The sequence below is a fragment of the Chelonia mydas genome, chromosome 7 (genome assembly GCF_015237465.2).
Source record: "Chelonia mydas isolate rCheMyd1 chromosome 7, rCheMyd1.pri.v2, whole genome shotgun sequence".
NCBI classification, from domain to species: Eukaryota; Metazoa; Chordata; order Testudines; family Cheloniidae; genus Chelonia; species Chelonia mydas.
The window spans coordinates 4,179,828-4,193,363 of NC_057853.1; the positions used below are offsets into that span (position 1 = coordinate 4,179,828).

Sequence of the window (13,536 nt, forward strand, 5' to 3'; positions counted from 1 at the left end):
CTGCCCTGTATGCTTCCCCAAGCCACCTGGACAAATTGAGAGGGATGTGTCAGGAGAATAAGGAACAGAGCCCTGCTATATCAGTGGTGCAACTTTAGAGCTGCTGCTGGGCTGCTGTAATTGCATCAGAGCTAGATCTGACACTGGAAATCAGGGAAGTGTAACTAGCTCCCTCATATTCCTGCACCTGCTCCTCTGCTGAACAGAGCTTCAGTACAGGAGAGATTCTAGCCTGTATGATTTCCATTTCACATTATTTCACAACTATCCTGTTTGTTTTTCGGCACTGAGTAAAACTTTTCCATTGGCACATAATAAACATGGATTTATATGATTTGAGTTCATCTGCGTCTGTTGTGATGACACAGTTTGGTTAAGAATGCCTGAAACTACTCGTTGGCTGTGTTTTTCATGGAAACCTTTCATCCTGAGGCTCCAAACGCAGTAGGTGCTGCTCCCTAGCTACTTTTAGGAGAACTACTTTGGGGTAAAAACTATTAAATAAATAGATTTAAAAAATCCCTTTTATTGTTAAACAGGGGTTTTGTAAAGGGAATTTTTGTAAGAAACTTTCACTTGGTCCCCTGTATCTCCTAAAAGGGGGAGGAATAGAAATGAAAGATGATCTTGTAGTTAAAACAACAGACAGGGGTTTGGGAGACCTGGAGTTAATTCTCAGTTCTCCAGACTTCTTCTGGGAACTTGGGCCAAGTCACTTAATCTCTCTGTGTGTCAGTTCCCCAACTGTAAAATGGACATAATAATGCTTCCTATCTCCGACCTTTCATTATAAGTTCGCCGGGGTCGGGACTAAGTATACATGCAGTGCCTAACACAATGGGACCCTGCTCTCTGTTAGGGCCTCTGACTGCTACTGCTATGTCAAATACAAATGACTATGGAAGTTAAATATTTAGCCCTTACTTTAAACAGTACATTAATGGTGAGGACACATGTAACAGACATGACTTGCGTTGCCTGAGACGCTACTGGGAGGTGCTCAGATACTACAGAGAGGAGCACAGTGTAAGAACCAATAAAGAATTAAACAGGAGAGGGGTTAAGGAAAGTGAATGTAAAGGGGGGAGATGGAGGTGTGGAGGGGCCAAATTTAGTTCATCTGGGGGTCTGTCTACACAGCAAACAAAAGCTCTGCACGGTCTAGCCTACTCGAGCTAGCTTGAATCCAGCTAGTGCAGGTAACATTAGCAGTGAAGTCAGCACCGCAAGGGCTTTAGAGCAGGCTAACAAGCTGAGTACATACCCAGGTTCTTTTGCGCTGTCTTCACTGCTGCGGTTACTCTCAAGTAGGCTACTGCTGGTGCAGAGCTTTCATTGGGTGGACAGACCCTGAGATAGGGGAGCGCAGTTTAGAGGAGGCGTTTAGGGGAGGCTCGCTGAGGTTGTATCTGCCTGTCCTGCAAGGTTATGTTGTGTCTCAAGCACTCCTCCAACAGATACACTCAGCTCCATGGTTGTGTTGATTGCACACCTGGAAAGTGGAAAGTTCTGATGATCCTCCCTTTGAATTCTAAAGAATGGCATTTCATGCAAAGTGCCCTTTGATCGTTCCAGGCAGACGCCATCCTTTTATCTCTGTGCCTTAATGCAGCTAATTGCTTTTTAATGAAAGCAGACTCCCTTGCTAGAGAAATAAACTCTTAACACAGTGCCTCAGAAGGCAAGTTTGAAATAGAGTCCTCCTGCACCATAGTCCAGACCCAGCAAAGCCCTTAAGCATGTGCATAACTTTACGTAAATAAGCCTATTGTCTGCAGTGAGATTACTCACGTGCTTGAAGTTATACACAGGGTTACGTTGTTTGCTTGTATAAAGCCCATAGATGGAAAATATAGGACCGAATCGTGTCCCTGATGCCTCTGTGTGATGAAGGCCATACTGCAGTGGGGAATCCCCTTCAGAATGGCAGTATAATGCTAATCTCTTCTGGCTACCCTAGGGCAGAATCACATGGTTGGCAGGGATAAGACGGGTGTATTGGGGTGAAGATACCTCCTCCCAGGACAGATTGGAGGAAGATGCCAGCTGCAAATATGCCCCACCTAGAAAATCTGTTTCCTCCGTCTGTGGGTCCTCCTCCGTCCATGGGTCCCATTTCTCCCCCTCTGGAAGAACTGTAGGATTTCTCCTGCCCTGGGCCCAGTGTAGGGAACGAGGGGGTTGGATTACTTATGGATGGCGAGGGAGGAAGATCCTTGTTCACATGATAGCTTTGCTTCCCCATCAGTCCATTTCTGTAAGTCCCACTGGTGGAGCGGAGCCCCTCCTCACCCATCAGGAGAGTTCAGGTGGAGCAGGGCTGAGGCGTGGGGAGTCAGACAGCTGTGTGAAGGGTACTGTAGTAATTGTTTTGCTAGATAAAATAAGAAGGTTCCTCTTTGCTCATGTTTTTGAGGGCATTATAGAGTCATACAACCACAGGGCTAGAAGGGATTGCAAGCATCATCTAGTCTAACCCCCTGCCAAGATGCCATCCAACACAGATGGCTATCCAGCCTCCTGTTGGAAACCGCCATTGTCCTATTGTTCTTACAGTTAGGAGGTTTTCTCTGAGATTATGGAGAAATTTTAGTAATCTCCCATTGTTTCCATGGGATTGATCTCTCCCTAATTCACCTGTATTGCTCGGTATTAGTGCTTTTCCTATCCTCGTGGATTTGCATATGGATAGAAAAAGAAAGCCACTGTAACCAGCAACTGTGCATCAATCATCATAAACACTATCGCAAAAATACACTCAAAATCTTGTCCCTCTCTTTGTCTTGTGTGTGCAGTCGCTATCCTTCTGAAGGACGATTATTTCATCAGCGGTGCTGGGCTGCCAGGTAGATTCAAAGCAGAAAAAGTGGAATTTCATTGGGGTCAGAGCAATGGATCCGCTGGCTCTGAGCACAGCATCAACGGCAAGAGATTCCCTGTTGAGGTGAGTGGAAAGAGAACATGTTTATGTCCTTGCAGAAGAATGGATTGCAGTAGTGTGAGAGGCATCAGGAGCACTGCAATGTTCCATCCGTTGACATGTCTGTTTTCAGGTCCTTCACGGCTGATTGCCTGTCATCTCGCATGTGCTGCTGAGGTGTCAGCTCCCGCGCTGCTCTGCTAATGGTGCCAGCCCTCATCACCCACTTGTTACATTTTCAAACAAGCACCTTTGTGCTTTCTCCCAGGCCACTTCTTACGTATGAGAGGAGCAATTTGTAAACATCTGCAGACCCACCTCGTTGTACTCCTTCAGATCCTCCTTACAGCTCTCCTTTGCCATGATGCCTACAGAAAACAATGGTTACGCAGCTGGCATGCTGGGATTGCTATCCGTCATCAATAGTTTTTTTGTTTCCCTGTGTTCCCGTCTCTCTGTATCCACTTATCTCCTGTCTCATGTTTACATTGTGAGATCTCCGGGGCAGGCACTGCCTTTTGCTTTCGTGTTTTTGCTGCCATGGAGCTCTGGTCTATGACTGGGGCTCCTACGCACTGTGGTAATACACACAATGAATAATAAATGTCATTTATTTGCCTTGTCACTAAACTTTGCTGATAGTTTGCAGTATGGACTGTAGGTTTTCTACCGCGACATATAACTAATGATCTCTGATGGAAGGCACTACATACAAGCCATTGTATTGGATAAACTCTTCGTTGCAGTATACATTAAAGATGTGTAACATGGCTGTGAATCTTGTCTGCAAACAATGGACTTATGCTGAATGCTTGTGTGTAGACCGGAAAGATGGCCTTGCGGATGAGGTGTTGGGCTGAAATTTTAGGAGACCTTGGCTCATTCCCAGGCTCCTCCTGTGTGATTTGGGGGAGAGTTTTGGAAACGCAAACATTTGTGCCTCTGAAAATCTCCTCTTGAATCTTTCTACCTCAGTTTCCCATCTGGAGACTATGGATAGAAGTCCTTCTTTTCTCCCACCTTTTGTCTGTCTTGCCTATGGAGGCTGTAAGCTCTTTGAGAAAGGGAGTGTCTTTTACTATGTGTTTGGACAGCACCTCACATGATAGGGACTCGATCTGTGTCGCAGCCTCTAGGAGCTCATGTGATGATGATAATAAACTAGGAACACATGTATTTCAACACATGTTGCCATCTCTCTCTCATTTGGCAATGCTGGTATTCACAAGGAGGAGCGGTTTCAGAGTAGCAGCTGTGTTAGTCTGTATCCGCAAAAAAGAAAGGAGTACTTGTGGCACCTTAGAGACTAACAAATTTATTTCAGCATGAGCTTTCGTGAGCTACAGCTCACTTCATCGGATGTATGGAGGAGAGAGTTTTTTTATTGGGGAAGAAAGAACATGTGAAGTTCTGGTGCCAGGCCACTCGCCTTTTGAAGTTGTGGGAAGCGGAGATGGTAGGACACTGTGCAACCCCTCATTTGTGTCAGGTGTTGTAATTCCTTTTCCCATGCTGTCAAAATTATTCCACGCTCATTTGAAGACTGAAAAGTTATTTTGCTTTGAAAGAAGCAATATATAGAAAATAATTTCCTTTTGTTTTAAATAGAAAAGTGTATTCCTGGTTTCTTTTTGCATTGGTTAGAATATTTATTTATTCTGCTTTAAAAACAAAACCCTACTTACTTCTTTAAGGTGTCTGTTCACCCATCAGGAGTACTTGCGTGAGAATGTGTATGCAGGGTTGAGCCCTCATGGCCCAAACCTGAGAGCTTCTGCATTTAGGTTGTGCTTATTTCTGAATGTTGGCCAAAAAGCAGTCTGCTTTTTTCAAAATGGTTTAATTTTAAATTAAAATTAAAGTGCAATTAAAATCTGATTTAAAAACCAGACTTTATTCAGTGTTACAACATGGACTTCTGAACTCCTGCTCTTTTTAGACTGCACTGTACTAGCACAGAACTCACACTTCTTCCTTCGGTATCTCTTGAAAGGAAGCAAATTAAAAAAGTTGGGGCCTGATCTGTGGGGATCGTGCTTGAGCCCCTTTTGCAAATGCTCTCTGCACACGTTAGCCACAATGCTTCTTAATGAAAACCTCAGCCAAAGAGGCCCCAATGATTTTAATGGGAGCTCAGGAGCGTTCAGGTTTGGCTCTGCGGGCTCAATCCTACATGCCCATTCTAACACCAGTATTCCTAATGCAGGAGTAGGCACTTTGAGGAAGTACCTAGGTAAGTTTTTACAGGATGGAACCATTTTGGTGTCATGCTAATTGCAGTTCAGCCTGCAAGTGCCTACTGCAACTCTGACTGCCTTATGCTTGGAGTTTCTTGCCAGAAATACTATGCTGTGCTCTAGAGGTAGTATTTCTAGGACAGCTGTGAAAAGGGCGGCGGGGGGAGGGGGAGGGGGGAATCATACAATGATGACCCCACTGATCTAAGCCCATAGACACAGGTCAGTTATCTGTGGAATACTCAGGGCACTTTGTATTCCAAGTCTGGCACAGTTCTAATGTCAAAGCAGTTGAAAGCAAGTGATCTCTGAACCTAATTGGCAAACCAGATGTGGACTGTACAAAGTCCATTAGTTCCAGAGCACATCGCATGGGAATGCAGATGAATCTGCTTCAGCCACAGACTTCGCTCGATAAACACGAAGTTCAGGTGCACATTCCTCGAGAAAACAAAATACTTGCTGTTAGTCTTTTTGTTGAGGAGGATGCACTGATTGCAGAAACTAATTAGAAATGTCAGATATAATGCAGAGCCTTATTGTTTGACCATGCTGTTTGTTTTTTATTATTACAACTAATGTGTCAGATGGTGAGGCTGTCTTTGTTGATTGGTTTCCTTCACCGAAGTCCATCTGGATCACATTTTTTGTGATTTATGTGCTAAATTAGTTGGTAGGATATATGAGAATGTCCTTTTATTTCATACTTTAAAGGCAAATTGAATCAAAGGCATCTTATCTTTCAGTACTTTTATTTATACAGAGTGTAATTATCTGTTTTCAATACGTAACATATATAAAAAACATTTTAAGTGGTTGGTTTCATGATGCGGTCTTGACTACTGATCTAATTCTTAGATTTTCTTTGCAGACATTATAGCATTCCTTGCCTACCCAGCGGAAGGAGCGGGGCGGGGCCTCAGGCAGAGCGGGAGGGTATGAGGGCTAGCTCCCCTCAATGGCGCTTTCACCCGCCACCCCTGGGTAAATGCCAATATTGTGGTGGCTGTTCAGTGTACCCCAAACCTCTGTCTTCGTCCACGTGCTACGACCGCAGTAATAACGCTAGTTGGCCCTTTGTAGTGCCGTGATCGCTTCTCTCACGCTCTCCGTGCTAGAGCCTGTGTCTGAGCAGGGTCACTAACCAGTGCTGTGACGCTGGGGATTAACGCAGTGCTCTCGTGGTGTCAGTAATTCTGAGGAGAAGGACGTGGGCTCTAGACCTGCTGGGAGAAAATCTCTTTGTTTCCTTGAAAGTTTTTAATGTGTTCTCCTCATCTTAACGAGTTGCTGACGGGTTTGTGCATTTGTGCCTGTTCTGTTCTAATTACTTCATTTTTTTCCTGAGAGCCAAAGCTGGGTAGATCTGTGTACAAATGCCAGAAGCCATTAAACTGTGAAGTGACAACATTAAAATAGAAAAATAGAAAATAAAATAGAAGCTTCCCTCAGGCCAGCTTAGAACGCAGGTCCTACCCCTTAGAGCCAATAGTAATAACAGCAGAACTTTAATCCTTCTTGCCACTGCACTGCTGAATAGCCTGGCCTCTGCAGGGGCCCTGACAGGTGTCTTTCGTACCTGCTGCTGGGGTGGAAGCACATGTGTACAGCATCTCAGGCAGGCTAGCAATAGACATGGCAGTGCTGTGCTGGCCGCCTTCAGCACCTCGGTCTTAGCATGACTGGGGCTTCTTCAGTTGCTTCCTATTCATTTTTATGCAAAATGCTGATTATTTCTGTGAAGAGCAGAAATCAGAAGTGATTTTAATCATGACTGTGTTAATTTGATATGAGCTTCGGCTGCTTTATGAGCTTTCTTTTTAATGGCTCTAATTGTCAGTTATAATGTGAATGTCATTATACAGTAATATACAGTAATTTATTTAGTAAATGAGAATCTTATTCCAAGGACCATACTGCAATTTGCCAGAGAGACCTAATCCCGTTAATCTTACATGAGCAAACTTGTACTGTCTGGCACCCCAAGCTGTCTTCTAAAGGTACAGCTGCAATTTGGCACATGAAGGCTTCTGCATGTGCATTTTTGGAGATCTCTCTGTTTCTTTGAATTGAACAAAGCTGAAGAGAGGAGCTAAAAAAGTTGTTCCCTTTCCCATTGGTTAACCAGATTCTCATGGAAGGCTTCTATATTATGGTGATTGACCCATTTCTTCTAAATTATCACCATAAACAATCATTTGCATGAGCAGTTCTTACTCTTCCTTAAATACGCTTCTGGGAACATTTTCCAGGGTTGACTATTAGCCTTTGTGTTGCCCTCTAACTCCCTTTTTGTACTCTCATAAGAACGGCCATACTGGGTCAGACCAAAGATCCATCCAGCCCAGTATCCTGTCTTCCAACAGTGGCCAATGCCAGGTGCCCCAGAGGGAATGAACAGAACAGGTAATCATCAAGTGAACCATCCCCTGTTGCTCATTCCCAGCTTCTGGCAAACAGAGACTGGGGACACCATCCCTGCCCCTCCTGGCTAATAGCCATTGATGGATCTATCCTCCATTAACTTATCTAGTCATTTTTTTAACCCTGTTATGGTCTAGGCCTTCACAACATCCTCTGGCAAAGAGTTCCAGAGGTTGACTGCATTGTGTGAAGAAATACTTCCTTTGGTTTGTTTTAAACCTGCTTCCTACTCCCTTTGGGGTAGTTCCCTTGGTCCAAGATTATACTAGTAAGACTAACTCCATTGTTGCCCAAACCTGGAGATGGTTGCTCAAATATGAATGCCCATATTCTCTCCCATAAATACATCACGTTGTGCGACAGATATCATATGACCCTGTGATGGGGTGTACTAGAACCTCTGACACCCCCTGCTGGAGGCCTCATTGCCATGCCAAAGTGGACCAAAATGGACCCAAAAAGGGCAGTGGAGAGGGCTGCCTAGAATGGCTGTGTCCGACACAGCCAATCAGGGCCCAGCAGCCTAGTATAAGACGAGCTGCAGGGCCAGCCAGAGGGAGTTCCATTCCTTGCTGGAGCTGTAGGAGTGTGGATGGTGTTTGGCTGGCTCACGGAGCTACAGAACCCTGGAAAGGGCAGCGCTGCCAGAAGCCAGGGAGAGCTGGTTGTGGAAGTGGCCCAAGGAATTAGAGAAGTTGTGTGACATAATTAAAGGGATACGGCAGATGGCTGCTATCTACAGGGTCCCTAGGCTGGGACCTGGAGTAGTGGGTGGGCCTGGGTCCCCCCTAACCCCAGTTAACCACTGCAGGGAAGTGGCCTGGACATTGAGGCACTCCAGAGAGGGAACTGAACTATGGTAGCCCAGCTGCAGAGCTGTAGCCAGGAAGCACCAAGAGGGCGAAGACATTGTCCCCAGGGAGGGAGCTCTGGGGCACTGCTCTATCCAAGAGCAGGGACAAACTGAGAGAGAGAGTGTACAGGCGCATGCACTCGGCCAAGGAGGCGCTCACGAGAGATGAGTGCACCCCATTACAGACCCATCATGTGACCCATTCATATTTCTACTTGTGTGTCCCTGATGTAGAAGAAATGTGTGTGATTCAAAACAATGAAGCTCTTTCTAGAGGAAACAAATTGAGATCTAGTATCTTTGTCTGCCTTTATCCTCAATATAAATACCTTTTGCCACCCCCTAGGGCAGTGTTTCCCAAACTTGGGACGTCGCTTGTTCAGGGAAAGCCCCTGGCAGGCCCGGCCGGTTTGTTTACCTGCCGCGTCAGCTTGCGTTTTGGGAAAGCCTTTTAACATTTGTGTACTTTTTGGGTTTATGCAAAGAAGAGCATATTGCTAAATGTTTTCTTGGAGTCCACTGTTAGAACTACCATGCTGCTTTATCATACAATAGTTGGGTTTGTTACTGCTGGCATGCTGCACCTTAGAGAATAATGTTGTTGCTAAGGTTTTGCAGTTGGCTTTAAGCAGCAGTAAAGTTTTCTAGTGAGACTGGTAGACAGGAGCGGTTCTGTTTTCATTGTATTTCTTTTGGTGGTTGCTCTTGAAATTTCCTTGCCTTCATCTGGAAGAATGCAGAAAAGTACAAGTCAGTAAATGATGGAGGGAATTTAAAGAGACCATTGGGAATATCTCACAGCAGGAGGCTTTGAGCAGATGAAGAATTTTTGCTTAGCATTCTCTCTGAAGACCCAATCCTGTAGTCATATGGAGGTACTTAGAGCTCCCATTGACTCCAGTGGAGATCTACAAAGTTTACTTTGGGTGCGAGGATCTGGCCCTAAATTAGGATTGCCAACCATCCAGGATTGCCCTGGAGTCTCCAGGAATCACAGATTAATCTTTAATTAGAGGTTATGTCATGGAATGAAACCTTCAGGAATATCTCCAACCAAAACTGGCAACCCTACCCTAAGTTCAGTGTTGTCTAGTGGTGTTTTGTTTGTCTAGTGGTGTTTTGTTTGTCAGAGGGAATTTTGTCAGTGTGCTTTTCATCTGTTCTTGTGTCCATGACTTACTCGGTTAGGCAAGGAAGGAATGGCTCAAGTATTTTCTAGATTAATTATTCTTTTTTAGCAAACTCCCATTTTGCAGGCAATTTTGTTGCAAGCCTCAGCTACTGCTTCTCCCACAATGCCCTGACACCCTGGATGACACAGGCCATCCAAAAAGAAGGAAGAAAGCCAGAAGCTACCCTCTCTCCTCCATTGCCCTCCAGCCTTTGCATCTCTTCCCTCCTCTTCCACTTGAAATAACATTCTGGGTTTGTCATTGGCAGGAGTTCAGCTCAGTCTAATTTTAAGGAGTAATATTGATATAGGTATTGAGTACATGGTTGTCTTGGTTTCCCCTGTGTTGAGCTGCCAAGTCCATGTTCAACTGAAGCAAAGCCTCGCGTAACTGTCTACCTTGTTTTTTCCTTTTCCATGGCATAGCTGGTGCACTTTCCCCTTGTGATTGCCTTTAGTGCTTCCTGTATAGTGGCAGGGGAATTGGTTGAGTCTTTAATTAATGACTTTATTGCAATAAAGGTTCCATTTTAGTGCAGAATGCTTCATCTTCTCATAGTGAAATATTTAATCGCCATCTGGCTGATCTTTTCTATGAATGCCCTGTGATAATTAAGAGGAAACATGAGAGGATGGTCTGAAATTAAAATGTGCTTGGTGGAGGTGTTAATGTATCGTGGGACTGTTCATGCAGAGACCATCACAACATTTAAGGAAGGAAGAGCAGTCTGTTTTTATGATGTCTTGCTGTCTGCTGGACCCAAGTAACGTACAGTAGCTCACAGATGACAGGGTGTCTGCAGAGTTTTGTTTCAAATGAGCCACTCAGTAGCTAGGCACAGATACAGTTCCCTCAGTGTTTGATGGGAATATCCTGCTTTTCCCTAAGGATTGACTGTGGCTTGTTGTGAATCAGTCGAACTGCACTGCAATTGCAATTTGTTTAACGATGGGCTAAGAGTTATACATTCCCTTGACATAAATCCCTAATTTTCTACATGTTTAACAGGAGAGTGGAAAGACTGACAAGGAAAAGGAGGATCAGGTGGAGGGGAACATAAGAGATAAGAGGCTGACAGCCTGCTCCTGTTGTAAAGGAAAGTTATTTTGAATAGGAGAAAAATCAGTACAAAGGTTGGAGAATTTGACAGAGTTATAAGAGCTGTTTAAATGGAAGCTAGCAGATTCAGTGAGACTGCTACTTGAAATGCTGGATTGTCAGGAGTCAGAGAAATGGAGTGGGATAATCTCAGTCTTACAGTGTGTTGGCTAGTTTCCTTATTTGCGAGGGACACCAGTATCTCTGTTGTGACGTTTTGGTGGCTAAACCCATGGGCAGTTTGCCGCAGTTCACAGTGGATATTGGACTACTGGATGTAAAGAAAACCCACAAAGATTTATTGACGGCAAAGACTCTCTCAAGCTTTTTTTCTGTCTTGATCTTCCAAGACCTGATTATAGACGAAATGGGGGGTCGAGGAGGAGAGGGAATCATAGAAGTGTAGGACTGGAAGGGACCCTGAGAGGTCATCTAGTCCAGTCCCCTGCACTCCTGACAGGGCTATGTAATAATTACTAGACCATTCCTGACTAGTGTTTGTCTAACCTGTTCTTAAAAACTTCCAATGATGGAGATTCCACAACCTCCCTGGGCAATTTATTCCAGTGCTTTGCCACCCTGACAGTTAGGAAGTTTTTCCTAATGTCCAACCTAAACCGCCTTTGCTGCAATTTAAGCCCATTGCTTCTTGTCCTATCCTCAGAGGTTAACAAGAACAATTTTTCTCCCTCCTCCTTGTAACAATCTTTATCCACATTCAGTCTTTTCTTCTCCAAATTAAACAAACCCAGTTTATTCAATCTTTCCTCATAGGTCAAGTTTTTTAGACCTTTCATCATTTTTGTTGCTCTCCTCTGGACTTTCTCCAATTTGTCCACATTTTTCCTGAAGTGTGGAGCCCAGAACTGCACACAGTACTCCAGTTGAGGCCTAATCAGCGTGGAGTAGAGCGGAAGAATTACTTCTCGTGTCTTGCTTACAACACTCCTGTTAATACATCCCAGAATAATGTTTGCTTTTTTTTGCAACAGTGTTACACTGTTGACTCATATTTAACTTGTGATCCACTATGACCCCCAGACCCCTTCTGCTGTACTCCTTCCTAGGCAGTCATTTCCCATTTTGTATGTGTGCAACTGATTGTTCCTTCCTAAGTGTCTTTATTGAATTTCATCCTATTTACTTCAGACCATTTCTCCAGTTTGTCCAGATCAGTTTGAATTTTAATCCTATCTTCCAAAGCACTTACAACCCCTCCCTGCTTGGTATGGTTCGCAAACCTTTTAAGTGTATTCTCTATGCCATTCTCTAAATCATTGATGAAGATATTGAACAGAACCGGTCCCAGGACCGATTGCTGCGGGACCCCAGTGGATATACCCTTCCAGCTTGACTATGAACACTGATAACTACTCCCTGGGAACAGTTTTCCAACCAGTTATGCAGACACCTTATAGTAGCTCCACGCAGGTTGTATTTCCCTAGTTTGTTTATGAGAAGGTCATGTGAGTCCATATGAAGAGCCCTTAGTAAGGGAGGAAGTTTTCTCCAAGTCCATATCTTCAGAGTCCACCACAGTTCATCTTGGTGGGACTTGGAAAGTGTAAGTGTTTGATAGTAATGGGGAGGCCTTTCCTACTGACTTCATCTTCCAGCCACGTAGTGATAAGGGACATGCTGTCTTCGATATGCTTAGTAGAAGATTTAAGGAGTCCAACTGCCTTGCAGCAGGACCCTTCTTTGTTACCCCGGCCTCCTTCTTCTGTGGGATGAATGGCTGCTGCAAGTGGGTTGTTCTGCAGCTACCGTACATAGCAGCTGTTAAACCACAGGACTCAGCAATATGAGGCTGCATCTCAGCTGGGCTCAAGTACCCTTTTGCTCAAAATGCAGTTCAGAGAGCCCCGCCCACTCCTGGGACCTGCTGCCTGGACCATTAGAAGATGCAAGTCAGGAGGGTTTGTGAGAAGGAAGTCTCAGCTCTGTTTTGCTCCCTTCTGACCTTAATATCTATGAGTCTATGAGTATTCAGCCCATTCTAAATTGGCGACATGGTCATTCCAGAATGGAGAGTTAGTAACTTCTAAAGTGTTCAGTTTAAAATAAATCGGGGGGATTTTTGTCAGAAATGGACCTGAGCAAAGCTGCCCTGAGCTTTTCTTGAATTCTGGACGTCAGAACGTTCCTGGGGTTTCTGTAGAAGTGAGTTACAAACCAGTGGGATGTATTGCTGTCCAGGCTGCATATTGCACTGAGCATATTTACAATGGGAGTGTGACCGTGGGTTCAAATGGTCAGCGTTCTAGGTGCACACTTTTTGTATTTGTATAAGATACTCACTGCAGCAAGGCCATCTGGATATAAGAGCTATAGTTCATTTGTTAAAAAGATTCGGGATTTGTTGAATATTCAGCACTGCTCAATTCCATTAAAAGAAGCCTGAGACTCCTGGGATTTCAAGTAGTTCATACTTGTGGAACTGTTCCCTCTTGAGTTGTAATGGCACTTGGGTACTACTGGGGAGGGCACTTTAGAAGTACCACAGATGGACTGACAACCCCAGGCAGGAATGAGAACCTGCACAAATGTGTTAAGAAGCAGTAGCGTGTCCCTCTCACACAAAACATGTAGAAAGGCCAATGGGTTTGCCAATGGCTCAATTAAAAACATTTCCAATGGAAACGGTTCTATTAGGGCTTCAAAGGATTGGGAGTCTATGGCAAATTTACCAGAACATGTTTGGATTTTATGAGACGGAGGGGCAATGTGATGCTAAGAAAAGCCTCAGTTCCCTTTTGGCATTCTTGGTTTGGTAACGCTGGAACAGATGCTCCCAAGTCAGAAGAAGCCACAGGCATCCTCGTAAAAACA

General features: G+C 44.5%; 1 protein-coding gene across 7 annotated transcripts in view; it reads left to right on the forward strand.

Moving 5' to 3' along the window:
- Nucleotides 1-13,536, forward strand: part of PTPRG (protein tyrosine phosphatase receptor type G) — a 610,647-nt gene that overhangs the window by 334,856 nt on the left and 262,255 nt on the right. For all 7 annotated transcript variants that reach the window (XM_037903818.2, XM_037903817.2, XM_037903820.2 and 4 more), the window contains exon 4: nucleotides 2,796-2,944. In XM_037903818.2, coding sequence (XP_037759746.1) covers nucleotides 2,796-2,944 — 149 coding nt within the window. The remainder of the gene's footprint in view (nucleotides 1-2,795; nucleotides 2,945-13,536) is intronic.